Below are 15,829 nucleotides of genomic sequence, written 5' to 3'. Positions count from 1 at the left end.
TCTTATGGTACAGGACAAGGATGGTGTGTATTGTAGCTGAATTGAATATGGATTGCAAATTAGTGTGGTTTAAAAAGTGGGTCAAATCAGTCATTTAGTATGGTGACTCCACTTTTGACCTGTAAAGTAGAACACTTCCCTGGAAAATTACCATATTTGTCCACTCCCCAAAATGAAGCCTTATTTTATTTTACCAATAAAGTTTAAAGTTCCTTATTTTAATCAAATGGCTCTTGGCAAAGAACCAAAGGGAATTTAAGTCTAACATTCATAAAGACTTTTTAAAAAATGCAAGTGAACACTGCTCTTCAGTAAAACCAAACTTGTTTCATTGAAAACCCTATTTAATGTTTCTGAAAATTCCAAAGTGGTAATTAAACCTCCAAAGCACTTTTTTGTTTTGTAATTAATAGACTTTTAGGATTGGAATACAGGCATGAAAAATGATTTTAAAGTAATTTTCGTCTTTCTCTTTAAAAAGTTTGGAAGATTCAACAACTGGTCTGGTCTAGGCAGCACTCTTACAGTTCTTGGGGTACAATGAGGAAAAATTAGACCCTTGAGGTAACATTTTTTTAGGTAGTTTTGTTTGGTAAGTGCTTTGAGGTATAATGCACATTGAAATGCAACTCACTGTTTAAATCGAAGAATTCAATGATTTTTTTGCGTATTTAGAGCTTTGCAACCATTTCAATTTTAGAAATTTTATCACTCCAATAAGAACATAGTACCTATCAGCTATCACTCTAGTTCTCTCATCCTCCCATCCCTAAGCAATCATAGATCTACTTTGCGTCCTATAGGTTTTTTGCCTGTTCTGAACATTTCATTTCAATGGAATTACATAATTTTAAAATTTTGGCTTCTTTGATTTAGGCGGTTTTCAAGGTTCATCAATATTGTATCATATATCAATACTTCGTTTTCATGGCCGAATAATATTCCACTGGGTAAATTACCCACTCATCACTTGATGGATGTTAGGGTTATCGAGGTTTGTGTCCAAGTTTTGTGTGGCTCTATATTGTCATTTCCCTCGGGTATGTAGGAATGTAACTGCTAGGTCAAATAGTCACTCATGTTTACCTCTGAGGAAGTGACAGATAATTTTGTTCCATTTTACCTTCCTTGCAGTGTATGAATTAACACATTAAAAATATTCCCTGCTAAACTAGCGGACAGAACTTCATACTGTTGGTTAATGCTCTTTTTGGCGGGGGTGGGGAGTGTCCAGGCCTCTGTTAATTTCCCCAGCACCACGTCCCCTCTGGGACACAGGAAAGTTCCTAGGACTACAGGGGTCCCCAGGAGTAAACTGATTTGGGGGGGTTAGAGGAAACTCAGGGGCCAGAAGTCTGGTCTCCGGGCCCTGCGGCCTGGCCACGGAGCCGGCCTGGAGCCGCCCGTCAGCGCCAGCGGGGCCGAGTCACCCTTGGGCTCGGGCCGGAGAGGGCGCCGCCGCGTCGGCGGGCCCAGCGGCGCGGGTGTCGCGGAGGATGCTGCTGGGTGTTGGCCCCCGAATCTCGGGCCCTTGGCTTGTGCCCGCCTGGCGGCCGCGCGACCGCTGGGGGCGGGGGACGAAGGCCGCGCCCCCGCGCCTGTCCCGCCCGCGCCCCACTGGGGGCGGCGGCCCGCCCCGAGCCCGCCGAGGCTCTTCCGCGCCGGCAGGGGCAGCAGCGGGAGCGGCGCGGGGCGGAGCGGCGCGAGCAACCAGGAGCGGCCCGGCCCGGCCCGGCGCGGCGGCGGCGGCAGCGGTAGCGGCAGCGACGCCAGAGCCCGTGGGCGCCGTTCGCGAGGCCGCCGCAGGCGCCTGGCCGCAGCGCGGGGAGGCCTGGGGGCTGGAGGCCGCCGCCGCCGCCATGCCGCTGCTCTTCCTCGAGCGCTTCCCGTGGCCCAGCCTCCGCACCTACACGGGCCTCAGCGGCCTGGCCCTGCTCGGCACCATCGTCAGCGCCTACCGCGCCCTCAGCCAGCCCGAGGCCGGGCCCGGCGAGCCGGAGCCGCTAACGGCCCCGCTGCAGCCCGAGGCGCCCGTGCCTGCCCGGCCCGGCGCGGGGGGACCCCGGGCCCGCGACGTGGCCCAGTACCTGCTCTCGGACAGCCTCTTCGTCTGGGTGAGCGAGGCTCCCGGGCCGGGGCGGGCGGGGGCGGGGCGGGGGCCGCCATGTCACCCATTATCCGTGGGGGCGTGGCTGGCTGGGGGTCCCCTCCCCCCGGGACCCCCGAGCGCGAGTCCGCGGGGCGCGGCCCCTCCGCGGCAGCGGTGAGGTGAGGCGCGGGCGCCCCGGGTGTTCGCGAGGGGGCGGCGGGCGTGAGGCTGGGACGGGGTCGCGGGGGCGCGCCGCAGAGCCCGGCCGGGGAGCGGGCCGGGTTTCCGGGCGGCGGCGAGCGGGGCCGAGGGCAGGTGGGCCCGGGAGCGTCGGCCACCCAGGGCCCGGGCGGGCTGCAGGGGGCCGGAGCGCTCGGGGTGCTGTTGGCGGGTTCCGGGGGAGCGGCGAGGGCCGGGAGAGGAGGGTCCAGACGTTGGTGCTGAGCGTTCGGGGCAGTCCGGTTCCGAGACAGAGCGTCCCACAACTTTTTCGTTTATTCACTTGTTCTTGCCGTTCAGTATCGGATTGTCCTCTGGGGGCGACCTGTGCCTCTTCTCCTGCGGCTCCTGCCTGCTGATCTGGACGCTTCCGCGGATGTCGGGGGCAGCAGGACGCTGGCAGTGGAGGGCAGCCCCTGGGTCGGTCGGGGCCCTCCTGCTAGCGGTCCGTTGTGTCACCAGCTTTCTAGTGTGCCCGTGTGACAGAACGGCACGCACGTGGCATCCAGGCTGGCTGAGTTTATTAGAGCAGAGCCTCACAGGTGGGCAGATCCGTAGTATTTGGGCCCAAGACTTGCTCTTACCTTGCACCTGATCCATCACCCCCACAGTGATTAGAAAAGTTGCTCCAGGACTTAAAGCCTGTCACTTGAATACCCTGTGGGGCTTGGGTCTTGCCTCCCCCTCCTCCTGCAAGTTCTCACTTGGGATTGAGAGTAGGCTGTAAATGGCGGAGAGATTAATATTCCGTGTTTATAGAATGATATGCAACTCTGTGTTGTAATTATTCCCACTGTGCTTCATCAGGAAGCAGCGGGATTTACCAACTCCGTGGGCTGTGGATGAAGTCCCCGAGCCCTTCGGAGAGAGCCAGGCAGTGAGGGGTGAAGTTCCTGTTTCTTTACCCCTATGCAAAGCTGAACCTCACCAGTACCAAAGACCCCAGAAGAGAGAGAATTTAACATTTCTTTAATTTCAAATCTATTTTTGCTTTTGAGTTACCTGTTGAACAACTTAAAGTGATGAGAAGAGTACTTTTGCCACATTGGAGATTATAATGTAGTCTTTGTTTAAGTCTAGGATACAAAAAAGCTTTTGAAAAGGAACCACTATTGTATTTATATAACTACTAGCATTAATGATTTCTTCCCCTAGAAGTTTCTTTTTTCAAAATACATGTTGAAATCCAGGGTAGATACCTCTTCATAATACATTATCTGAATCCTGTTGATTTTTCTGTGAAAATTGTGATTTTTAAGAAACTTTCCTTTTCTTTTCAGAAGTCTTGCCTAATGGAAGTTTATAATTTTTTCCTGTCAATATTTTTGTTTCTCAGTTGGGCTTTCCACTGTTTTTCTTCCATTTTTCCTCTGGGATTTTCCACATGTTCGTTTGGGCCTTCCTTAGCTTCTGACCGTCCATGTGTACACTGTGAGTTTTCTTCATCACCCAATGATGTGCATGCTTTGGCAGCAGAGTAGAAGTCATAGTCTTAAAAATCTTCCCTAATGTCCAGACAGGTAATATTATTGAGTGAATATATGTTGGGGTCTTTGTCAAAAATAGATGTTCCTTGAACCCTGTTCATAGGCCTTTAGATAAATTTTTTTCAAAAACATGGCCTGCCAAGGCCAAGCAAGACAGAATAAAAGCTGGTCCTTCTGCCAGTTTGCAAATCCTTCTAGTCATATTGGAATCTCTAAAATTCATCTTTGTAGAGCACAGTTTAGGATGATAGCATCTCAGGAGTTTTTTTAAATTAAGGGAGAGAAAACAGCATGTGATGTGAGTAGGGCCTGGCATCTGCACAGTGGCCCTGAAACTGCACTGGTAGATTAAAAATTCACTGGATCTTTGATTTAAGAGGGAAGTTGAGAGGGTGAAGAGGGGACCTACATGTAACAAGAAGTGGAGGAAGTGGCCCAACTGTGTAAGAAAGGAGGCAGGCAGCCCTTTGGAAGATTGATTGACAAATATGGTGCTCAGGCTAACCAGAGCCACCCAGTTTTGGTTGTTACTTATCTCTGTCTCCTAGAGTAGGAAACATAATAAGAAATTGCAGAACTGATCAGATTAGTTGAATGAGTTCTAAATTTTTAAAAAATAGATAATCAGGGCTGGGGTTGTGGCTCAGCAGTAGAGCACTCACTTAGCATGTGCAAGCCCTTGGGTTCAATCCTCAGCACCACATAAAAAATAAAAATAAATAAATAAAGTATTGTGTCCAACTACAACTAAAAAATATTTTAAAAGTAATTTAAAAAAATTAAAAAATAGATAATCAGTTTTATGGTCTGACAGTGAAAGGTACAAAAGTGATAGTGAAAAGCAAATTTCCCTCTCCCTCTACCACCTGCCTCCAGCTGACAGGTTCTTGTAATTAGTGCTGGTGTTAAATTGTACACGAAGAAATACCAAAATGCTCCAAGTCCTTGGCAGTTCACCTCTGCATGTTATACATACACATATGTGCATATACTCTTTTTTACACAGAGTGTGGCACAGTTAACATTTCCCCATCTTGCTTTTTTTCAGTGATCTGGAAGTTATCTTGAATTTTTGTTATATTGAAATTATCTTGAAGTAACCTTGATATTTGTTATTTTGAAGATTCCGTATAATGCAAGTAATACAGATAGAGCTGCTGGGTTGGTTTTCCTGGCTGAGTTTGGATACATGGAATGCATGTTCTACAGTTTATTCAACTAAATCTTCTATGATGGAAATTTGTTTCCCATTTTTCTTCATAGACAGTGACCCATCAGAGGTTAAGTCTGGATTCTGCCCACAAGAAAAATTAGTTACTCATTATAGAGAGGATAAAATGATTAGCTTTTTTTTTTTTTAAAGGTTTGATCTTCATTTATTTATATGCAGTGTTGAAAGTCACACTGTATGCTTCACACATGCCAGGCAAGCGCTCAACCACAGAGCTAGGACCCCAGCCCTGATTAGCTTTTTTCTGTTGTCTAAGTGAATAAAATGGTTTTTCACATCAGTTTTGCTGGAAGGGAGCCTCAATTTGATTATCAGGGCCAGAGCGTTTGTTCCACAGCAATTTATTATTATTGTTATCGTGGTGCCGGTGCCTAGGATCAGACCCAGAAAGTTCTAAAGTGTTGATTCTGTAGGTATTAAGGATACTTACATGAATCTGATTTGGGATTTGCTTTTAAATGAGAAATGCTACAATTAATGTTTTATTTAATATTTTCAATTCTTTGAGGCTTTGTCAGCTGAGGCTAAGTTAATATATTCTTATTGGAACAACATAGTTGTGAGATGAAGACATTTTTCTTTAAATAGTTATTAACTTTGTTCATAATCTTTTTTTTTTAATACTTGTGTTTATTATTTTTTATGTGGTGCTGGGGGTTGAACCCAGTGCCTCACACATGCTAGGCAAGCACTCTAACCACTGAGCCACAATCCCAGCCCCCCCTTTTTATTGTTTTTTTTTTTTTTTGGCACTGCTGGGGATCGAACCCAGGGCTTGCAAGACAAGCACTCTACCAACTGAGTTATATCCAGCCCTCCCATAATCTTAAAAACAATTTTTAGTTGCTTCCAATTCTTTGTGACTTTGGTTTTCACATAAAGATTACAGAAAATTGACACTTTTAAGGTAGATTTTCTTTCTGTATCCATATACTTTCAGAAGCCTATTTTTCCTTCTTAGCTAATTTTCAAATCTTCCATTTAAATAAAGTAGTTATCTATGAGTGATGGGATTATGAAAAGACTTTTTACTGTAACATTTATTTAAAGCTTAACTGAGAAGTAGTAGATAATGCTTTATTTTCTGTTTTGGAATCCAAGACATACAAGGATGCTGTTTTGGAAAGAGGAATAACTGAGCAATCCTAAATTTGATTTGTCTTTCACTACTCTCCTAGCAGCCTGCCTGGGCTCCTGGAGAGATCTTGCCATGTTTTCTATGTCCTGGAGATTCTCAAAGCTCTTTGAGTTCAGGGCCCAGATCTCTCTCATTTTTCTAATCTCTGCCTTGGGCAAGTACTAAATGTGTTACATTAAACAAACAAACAAAACCCTAACAAACTCATCCATCTACATGCAAATCTGGAAGAATTTTTAAAAATTGTGTTGTGATTAAGCTGGGGAATGTTTGGTTGATTAGAAATAATGGGCTTAGCTGGGGCATGTAGATGAGGGTTGTGATTTTGTGTTATGACATTTCTCCTAATTAACACAGCTGAGGCTCTGATTGACTGGCAGAGCACAATGAAGAGGAGCCTTTTATAACCTCTATTTCATCACCTTGAAAGTCAGCTTTGTCAGTTATCTGGAACATTTTGAATAGGGCTGTTAGCACAGGAAGTCACAAATAAGGGATAAGGGATGTTTTCGTTAATTAGTTTAGGCCTTTTTTCCTGGTTATTTGAAGAATTTAAGTACCAAAAGTTTCTTTTTTTTCAGCAGAACTATTTTTAATTCTTTAAAAATGTATTACATATCTCCTGCCCCTATTAGGCAGCAGAATAGTGCTAAACATAATTTAAATCTTTTTGTAATGAGTCAGGATTGCCATTATGTGTTCTACCAAAGGGGTGAATGATGTGAGGTACTAAGGGAGGCCCAGAGAGATGTCATAGAGATTGCTTTCTTAAATAGCTCTCTTTCATCTCTCCTCTTTTTCCCCCCTTTTTTCAAAATTTGCTTTTAAAAGGAGAGGAAAGAATGACTTGGAAAGAGGAATATGGCCACCTACCATGGATCAAAGGTTGAAGCACAGAGTTGGTACATCTATTTATTTGCGCTCAATAAAAATCATCTTTATGTGCTTTTTCAAGGCCTTCTTGGCATTTTAGGGTCATTTTGGGTTTTCAAAATCATTTGAGCATCAGTAATGTGATATGCCATCCTGACCTCTTTTTTAAAAAAATATTCATTTTTTAGTTGTAGTTGGATATAATATCTTTATTTATTTTTATGTGGTGCTGAGGATCAAACCCAGGGCCTCGCCCATGCTAGGCGAGTGCTCTATTGCTGAGCCACAACCCCAGCCCCTCCACCATGACCTCTTATTCAAGGACAGCACACTCTCTATTTTTGTAAGCCTTAAGATTGTTGGTCTGTCCCTTCATTATTTTAAGAAAATTTTCTGAGTGTAGAAGGTGGCCTCTGTTCTGCATTCGTATCAGAGCAGCCTTTCATTGCTCAGCGCCTCTCACCAGCTTTCTTCTTTCTGTTTTCCCCACCCAACTCTCCTTTGCTACTCCAGAACCTTTACTTCAAAGCCAACACCAAGCATGGAGTATATCCATATTTTGGTTGATAGGCTCCCCCAGAGGCAATATGTGTGTGTGTGTGACGGGGGGTGTGTAATGTGAATATTTTGATTATCAATTATCTGTGATCTTGTGACTTCTTTGTGACCATAAACCTTCCTGCCCACGCCTCGTGTTTATTTGGCAGGGCAGGCTATTTGGGTGCTGGGTTTTACCGATCATGTGATAATTTCAGTTTCTAGAGCAGTTTTCTTAAAGCTATCAAAATCTTAATGTAGGAAATGATGTACCTGCAGTTCACAAGGTAGGTACAACATTCTTGGAAGCTAGTTAAAACTGAAAGGAAGGTGGCCTGCTGCAGGTTGCACACTGGGACAAGGAACTGTGAATTAACTACCACTCCTCCACTCTACTCATCTCTGCTCCCGCTGCCCATGAAAGTGCCCCTTCAAATATTATTGACCTTGTGCCAGTAGAAAACTGGAAAGGCTCAATCACTGGAAAGGATGGCTGAATTCCTAACATGAAAATTTTAGAGCTGCTTTTATTTTGCAACAGGAGGAACTAAACTGCTGCTGCTTCTTCTTCTTCTTCTTCTCCTTCTTCTCCTTTTAGAGAGAGAGAGAGGAGGGAGGGAGGAGAGAGAGAGATAATTTTTTTTAATATTTATTTTTCAGTTTTCGGCGGACACAACATCTTTATTATTTATTTTTTTAATGTGGTGCTGAGGATTGAACCCAGTGCCCCGCGCTCATGCGTGTTACCGCTTGAGCCACATCCCCAGCCCCTAAACTTCTTTTCTTTGATTTGTGTACAGGTTCTGGTAAATACTGCTTGCTGTGTTTTGATGTTGGTGGCTAAGCTTATCCAGTGTATTGTGTTTGGCCCTCTGCGAGTGAGTGAGAGACAGGTAAGTCCAGACAACTCACAGATCCTGTGACCAGATTAAACAAACAAACAAACAAATCCCTTTCTATCTGGTATAATTTCAAATGGATAGAAAAATTCCACAAGTATTTTACAGAGGATTCTTATATATACTTTATACAGATTCACCAAATACTATTGTTTTCTTCATTTACTTTCATATTCACTTTTTATGTATAATACATATTTGCGTCTGATCCATTTGAATGTAAGTAGTAGACCTCATACCCCTTTACCCCCCCCAGTACTCCGGTATATAGCGCCTAAGAGCAGAGGTACTGTCTTAAAAAGCCACAGCACAATGATCAAAATTGTAAAGTTTAGTATTGATGAAATACTTTTTTAATCCACAGTCCAAACTCTATGTAGTGAGGTTGTCCCAATATTGTCTTGTATAGCTATTTCTTTTTTGAGTGTAATTTTTAAAGAAGTATTGATTTGTTTTAGTCATCATAAATATCACTATTATTTATTTTTTAAAAAATTTATTTACTAGAATGCATTTTGACATTTTGTACACAAATGGAGCCCAACATTCCTCTGGCTATACATGGTGCAGAGTCCCTCCAGTAGTGTATATGAGTAATAATATCATCTCATTCTACCATCCTTCCCATCCCCGCCTCACCCCCACTCTCCTCTACACAAACCAAAGTTACTTCATTCTTCCCACTTTAGAATATGGTTTCTTTCCTAAAGGAATTTGCTGATTTTTTTCCCTTTTGGAAAACTAAATTAAGATTCATTGTTTTACAAGCAGAAAATTAGGTGACTTGCCCTTGTAGGTGAGATTGTCAAACACTAAACATGACTCTCAGAATGTATATCTGGGCAGGGAACACTTTCACTAAGGAATTATGCCACAAGCATACCATATAGATTGGTAGTTCTCCAAGGATTTTGGTAGGTAAAATGTGGAATGGTGTGTTTTAAAGACTTTAGACCTGGCCTTCAAAACCACAAAATAACAAAACTATTTTACTTTACTTCATCCTGGTGATAAGACACAGGAACCTCCTGCATTAGAAGTATAGCAATAGCTGGCTTCTCCGAGTTTTTAGAGTACAATGTTCTAGTCTCCTTACCCTTTTCAACCCTGCTCTCCTCCCTCACTCACCCCAGTACTGGGGATTGAACCCTGGGGCACTCTGCCACTAAGCTACATCCCCAGCTCTTTTTAAATTTTGAGACAGGGTCTTGCTTACGTTGCCCAGGCTGGCCTCAAACTTGTTATCTTCCTGCCTCAGCCTCCCAGGTAGATGGGGTTACAGACTTATGCTGCTGTACTGTCCCAATTCTCCTTTTATAAAGTCTGCTGGGCCTGGTTTAGAGTTGCAGTGTGGTTCTCTGGTTGAGCCCTTGTATGCTGTGGTGAACAGAACTATTCTATTTTCCCAGAGATTTTTTTTGTTAATGAAATACTTTTTTAATTCACTTTCTCCAAAATATCAATTCCAGAGCTCTCCCAGATGGGTTCAGTAGAAAGAAAAGATTTTTCTAAATACAATAGACCTTTCAGATGTTTCTTTCTTCAAATTTTCCCTCAAATTTTCTTGTATTTGTGGGCCAGAAATTGGTCAGGCTAGAGGCAAGCCATCTAATTGCTGTGGAATGATCTGGCCCCAGTGGGCCTTAAATATTTTGTTTTCCCTAAAATGATAGCTATCAGGTGGAAATGAACAGGAAACATAACCTTAGAGTGTTTCAAAGATTGTTTCTCTCAGTAGAGATGATGATAATGGGGCATATTCTTTATCCAGCACTTTCAGGATTTTCAGTATGGAATGCATCTTTCATACTGTTCTGGGTTGGCTAATTTTATGATTCATTAATCATAAAATCATTCAGGAGCATTAAGAACTATTTGAAGGGCTGGAAAGAGTAGCTTGATGGTAGAATATTTGCCTAACATGTAGAAGGTCCCAGTTTGATCCTCAGCAATGCAAAAGAAGAGAAAAAAAAAAAAAAGAACCATTTTGATTTAAAACTCTAAAGAATTAATATAGGTTTGCTCTGTTTGTGCTTAAGGTTCAAGAAGTAATTATAGAGGCAAAGACATTCAATATTTAAAATGTAAAATGCAATAAATATTAAAATATTTTCTCTCCCGGTACTGGGGATTGAACCCAGGGACTCTATACTGCTGAGCTACATTCCCAGCTCCTTTTATTTTTTATTTTGAGACAGAGTCTCTCTCAGTTGCTGAGGTTTACCTTGAACTTGCAAACCTTCTGCCTCATCCACCTGAGTTGTTGGGATTATAGGTGTGTACCTACCAACGTGCCTGGCTCAAATATTAAAATCTTTTTTAAGTAAAAATTCATAGCAATAAGTTATTTTAAAAAAATTTTTGAGCACTTAATGCCTATTATTACTTTTTAGAGCACTTTATATATAGTAACTTATTTAACTCCCCAACAAGTTATGAAATGTATGTTGTATGATAAAGCACAGGAATGTTAAATGACCACTCCAAGGTCACCCAGCTGTTAGGTTGCAGAGCCAAAGTTCAAAACAAGGGCACAAAATATCTAGGTCCATCTTATACTTTTCCTGCTTCAGCTCTGGAAATAGACATTCACCAAAGATTCCTAGCTTATTTTATTGGGGATTGGTATTGGAAGCCAAAATCTATATTTGTGCTCATTGCTGCTGGGATACCTGTTTTTTTGGTGGACAGAGTTAGGGGATACTCTTTGATTTTTCTCTCTAGTTCATTTTTTCCCCTTGATAAATGAGGTAGACCCCAGAGTAGCCTAAAAACAATTATTAGTTTTTAATAGTCATGTTGTCAGTTTGTCATGCATTTGAGCTCAGTTGTTTCTGTTTTCATTTTTTTTTAAATTTGTAAAACATTTACCTGGTTCAAAATTATATATAATATACTTAAAGGGCTGGGGTTGTGGCTCAGTAGTAGAGCACTTGCCTAGCACATATGAGGCACTAGGTTCAATCCTCAGCACCACATAAAAATAAATAAAGGTGTTGTGTCTGTCTACAACTAAAAATTTTAAAAAGTATACTTAGAAGTCATGCTTCTGTCCTCTTCACCCAGTTCCCTCCCAGCCCCATAGAAAGCTAGATAATTGTATATTTTAATATCTTGTAAGGCTATACCTCCTTTAACTTCCACTCCCCCTTTGTTAGGGGAATGAAGATTTTTTTTTTTTTTAAAGAGTGAGAGAGAGGGAGAGAGAATTTTTTAACATTTATTTTTTTTAGTACTTGGCGGACACAACATCTTTGTTTGTACGCGGTGCTGAGGATCGAACCCGGGCCGCACGCATGCCAGGCGAGCGCGCTACCACTTGAGCCACATCCCTAGCTCCGAATGAAGATTTTTTAAAACTAGAAGTCTTCAGTTCAGAAAAGAGTACCAGAGAAGTGAATATTGGGAACCAAGTGACCATTACTTGTTAGAAATCATAAAGATATTAATAATCTTTGATTTGGTAATGAAGTAGATATATACACAGCTATTCATTACAATGTTTTCTGAATGGCGGAAACATTAAAATATATATTGACGGGTAAAGTTCTCACGATGTGATAGGTGAATGAATAAAAGCACTGTCCAAAAATTGATTTATTTTGTACTTTAGAGGAAGATAAGTGCATAAAAATGTTAAAGCATTGTTTATATTTTAATTTTCTTGGGAGTTTTCATACTTATTATGGACTAGCAAATGATCATGTACTATTTTTTTAATTCAAAGAATTTTTTTTCTTTTAAAGAAAATATAATCTTCAGTTGTTTCAGAAGCCAGAGAGCAGAATTATGGAAAATGATACTTCTTGCCCTTACTGTTCTTTTCTACTATGTGTAGAAAATATTTTTATTTTTTAATACCAAGGTAGTAGACTGATATTATTACCTTTTTAATGGCTAAAATCAGGGTATAACCCACAGTTTACAAATTACTTTCTGGATATCTCACTTCTTTTATTCTTTGCCCTCTGTTTCCTTGTGCACTAGTGTTTTAAAAGTGAAGTGTGGAACCTGCGTTAGGTGTGTTGGTATTCACTGTTATAACCCTTTTTCTTTTTAGCACCTCAAAGACAAGTTTTGGAATTTTATTTTCTACAAGTTCATTTTCATTTTTGGTGTGCTGAATGTCCAGACGGTGGAAGAGGTGGTCATGTGGTGCCTGTGGTTTGCTGGACTTGTTTTTCTGCATCTGATGGTTCAGCTCTGCAAGGACCGATTTGAATATGTGAGTTTTTAGTCAAGCTCTTTGCTGGCTTAGTCACCCATTTGCCAGGTGTGAATTGTGTAATATGAATGAGCCACCGTGGGCATGTTTGGGGTAGCTCTCAAGGGGCAGACTCTGGGTCAGGTACTCATTGCCTGTTCTTGAGGAACATCTGCTGCTGCCATGTAGAATTATTCCTCTCCCAGGGAGGTTTTCTCCCCAGCCCCACAGGTAGTGTGTTACATTATAATTGAGTGGAGTCAGTTCACCTAACCAAACTGCACATGCAGTGCAAGGAAACCTTGGCATATACACTGAATAAAATCCGATCTCTTTTGTGTATTTTCTGTTCTCCTTATCTCACATTGCCCTCCCTTCACCCTGATTCTTGGTTTGTTTTTTAGGATAATATGAATTGAACTCACGGGTGCTATGGCACTGAGCTACATCCGTAGCTCTTTTTTAATTTTTTGAGACAGAATCTCACTCTGTTGCCCAGGCTGCCTCAAACTTGTGATCCTCCTTGCTTTCAGACTCCTTAGTAGCTAGAATTACGGGCATGCACCACCAGCCTGGCTCTTGGAGCTCTTCTCCTGTCTAGTTTATAGTGTTTCTCCTGTGGGCCAGGACCATTCTGGCTCTCTCAGTGTCCCTGATTAGAGAAGAGAGTCCTTTCTTGTGTGGGTAGGGAGCTGCCTTGACTCCAGGGCAGAACCGTGCAGGGGCACTCCCTCACCTGTGCTTCTGCACCAGATCCTGAGTAAGCATGCTCCTGCTTCTGCCTCAGTTAAACCCGGTCCAGGGCCTCCTTTGCCCTGTCTTCACCCAGTCTTCACTGTTGAAGTACCCTTCCACTTCAGTTTGAGTTAACTGCACTCTCAAAGGCTTTACTTCTTTTACAATTCAGCCTCTGTTCCCCGTCACAAATAGGAGCTTCTAACCTCCCAAACTGGTTTGTTATCTACACCTGCTACCTCAGGAGTTGCAGCTCCAGGCCTTCTTTTCAGGCTATTGCCTTTCCTTGCATAATATTAACATAGCATTTTAATAGTGGTAAATCTGCACCTGATTACATTTCAGATGTCTTAGCACTAACAGACTACTACTAGAAGTGAACTTGGGGGTGGGAGTGAAGATTGAGAAAGAAACAACAGAACATGACACTGTTCTGAGTCTGGTGAATGTTACAAAAGATAATTGTGTATCCTTGGAAAATTGCTTCTAGAGGCTTATCTTGGTGGTAGGAAGATATAAGATAAAAGTATAATGCATATTATTATATTTCATAAAGTAAATGATAAAGACCTGTGTTAGCAGCTTATGCTCATATTTAAGTCCCTGGAGAATTTTTACTGTATAATAGTGGGATATTTTTTGTGTCCATACACGAAGATGCCAAGCTTGACCGTGTTTCTCAGTGCGTTTTACCACTGCTGTGAAGAAGAATGAGCTACCTTTCTGTTCTATTCCTTTCAGCTTTCCTTTTCTCCCACTACACCAATGAGTAGCCATGGGCGAGTCCTGTCTCTGTTGATTGCTATGCTGCTTTCCTGCTGCGGGTTAGCAGTTGTCTGCTGTGTCACAGGCTACACCCATGGAATGCACACCTTGGCTTTCATGGCTGCAGAGGTAAGATGCTGAACACAGACTTGATCTGATTATATTTGCATTTTCTAGGAAGTTAGAGGGTTATTGATAGGTTTCACCCATGAAATGATGGCTTTGATCTTTAATTTAATTTTATCTATTTTTTGGTACTGGGGATTGAACCTAGGAGTGTTTGCCACGAGCTACATCTCAAGCCCATTTTATTTTTTATTTTGAAATAGGGTCTCACTAAGTTGCTGAGGCTGGCCTTGAACTTTCTTTCTGCCTTAGCCTCCAGAGTAGCTGGAGTTACCAGAGTGCACCACTGCGCCTGGTTTGATCTTTCATTTTAACAAGCATTTAGTGAGTTCCTTTTTTTTCGGTTGATTACTGGTGCTGAATGCTTTTGTGGTATTTCATGTAATCCTTGCTACATCCTAACAAAATAATTATTTTCCCCCACAATTACATTGTGCTTGCCAAATGCTAGGGGTTGTTCTAAATACTTGACATGTATTGACTCATTTTTATTATTCCTATTTATGACAGGGAGCCTGAGGCATGAGGGTAAAATGAATTGTTTGAGGTTCCAGGGTGGCAAGTGGCACAATACAAATCCTCTGGCTCCGGAGTAGGATGAGTATCCCCTTAAGATGTTATAAACACCTGGTAGTGGTGATAAATGAAACATCTTTTTTTTTTTTTTTGTCTTGGGGATCAAACCCAGGGAGCACTTATACTGAGCTACACCCCTAGCCCTTTTTTATTTTTTATTTTGAGACAGGGTCTCACTAAGTTGCTGAGTCTGGCTTTGAACTTGTGATTCTCCTGCCTCAGCCTCATGTCTCACTTGTGCCACCATGCCCAGCAATTTTTTAAAAAACTAGAGTATAAATTAAAATTTTACAGAATAATAAATATGCAAACTATACTTTGAAGAAAAATTTCTTTATTATTGTGTTGGGGATCAGACTCAGGGCCTTGTACACCCCAGTCCTCCAGGAATATTTTAAAATTCAAAACAAGATTTAGTTTTTTTAAACCTTCCAGAAGATACCAATTTCTGTTCAGTGGAAACCTAAATTTTTATATGTCCTTAAATTCATGTTGGCTGTGTTTGCTTTTTCCTCAGCCCAAAGACCAAACTACTTTTATCTTACCTTTAAATGCATTATTTAAAAACAATAAAACATAATAGTTTCCCTTTATTTGTGATTTTACTTTTCTCTGATTTCAATTATCTGTGGTTAACCAGTCTGAAAATATTAAATGGCTAATTCCATAAGCAATTCTTAAGTTGATTTTTTTTTTTTTTTTTTTTTTTTTTTGGTGCTGGGAATTGTACCTAGGACTACATGTGCTCTGCCACTGAGCTAACACCCACAGCCCCACAGCTCTTAAGCTTTAAACTGTGCATCCTTCCAAGTAGCATGATGAAATCTCTTGCCATGCCTCCCGGAACATGAGTCATCTCTTTGTCCAGTATATCCACATTGTATGTGCTTCTCACCAGTTAGTCACTTACCAGCCTTCTCATTTGTCAGATAAACTGCCGCAGTACTTGT

The 15,829-nt window shown here is 41.8% G+C and overlaps 1 protein-coding gene across 1 annotated transcript in view; it reads left to right on the top strand.

The window, feature by feature from the left end:
• Positions 1–1,659: 1,659 nt before the first annotated feature.
• Positions 1,660–15,829, top strand: part of Amfr (autocrine motility factor receptor) — a 40,645-nt gene continuing 26,475 nt past the window's right edge. Inside the window, exons 1-4 of the mRNA XM_076838807.1 lie at positions 1,660–2,114; positions 8,375–8,467; positions 12,534–12,698; positions 14,154–14,306. Of these exons, the coding sequence (XP_076694922.1) occupies positions 1,860–2,114; positions 8,375–8,467; positions 12,534–12,698; positions 14,154–14,306 (666 nt within the window). The 5' untranslated portion in view covers positions 1,660–1,859. The remainder of the gene's footprint in view (positions 2,115–8,374; positions 8,468–12,533; positions 12,699–14,153; positions 14,307–15,829) is intronic.

Source organism: Callospermophilus lateralis, chromosome 18, assembly GCF_048772815.1.
Source record: "Callospermophilus lateralis isolate mCalLat2 chromosome 18, mCalLat2.hap1, whole genome shotgun sequence".
In the NCBI taxonomy this organism is placed as follows: domain Eukaryota; kingdom Metazoa; phylum Chordata; class Mammalia; order Rodentia; family Sciuridae; genus Callospermophilus; species Callospermophilus lateralis.
This window is presented reverse-complemented; position numbering and strand designations above follow the sequence as displayed.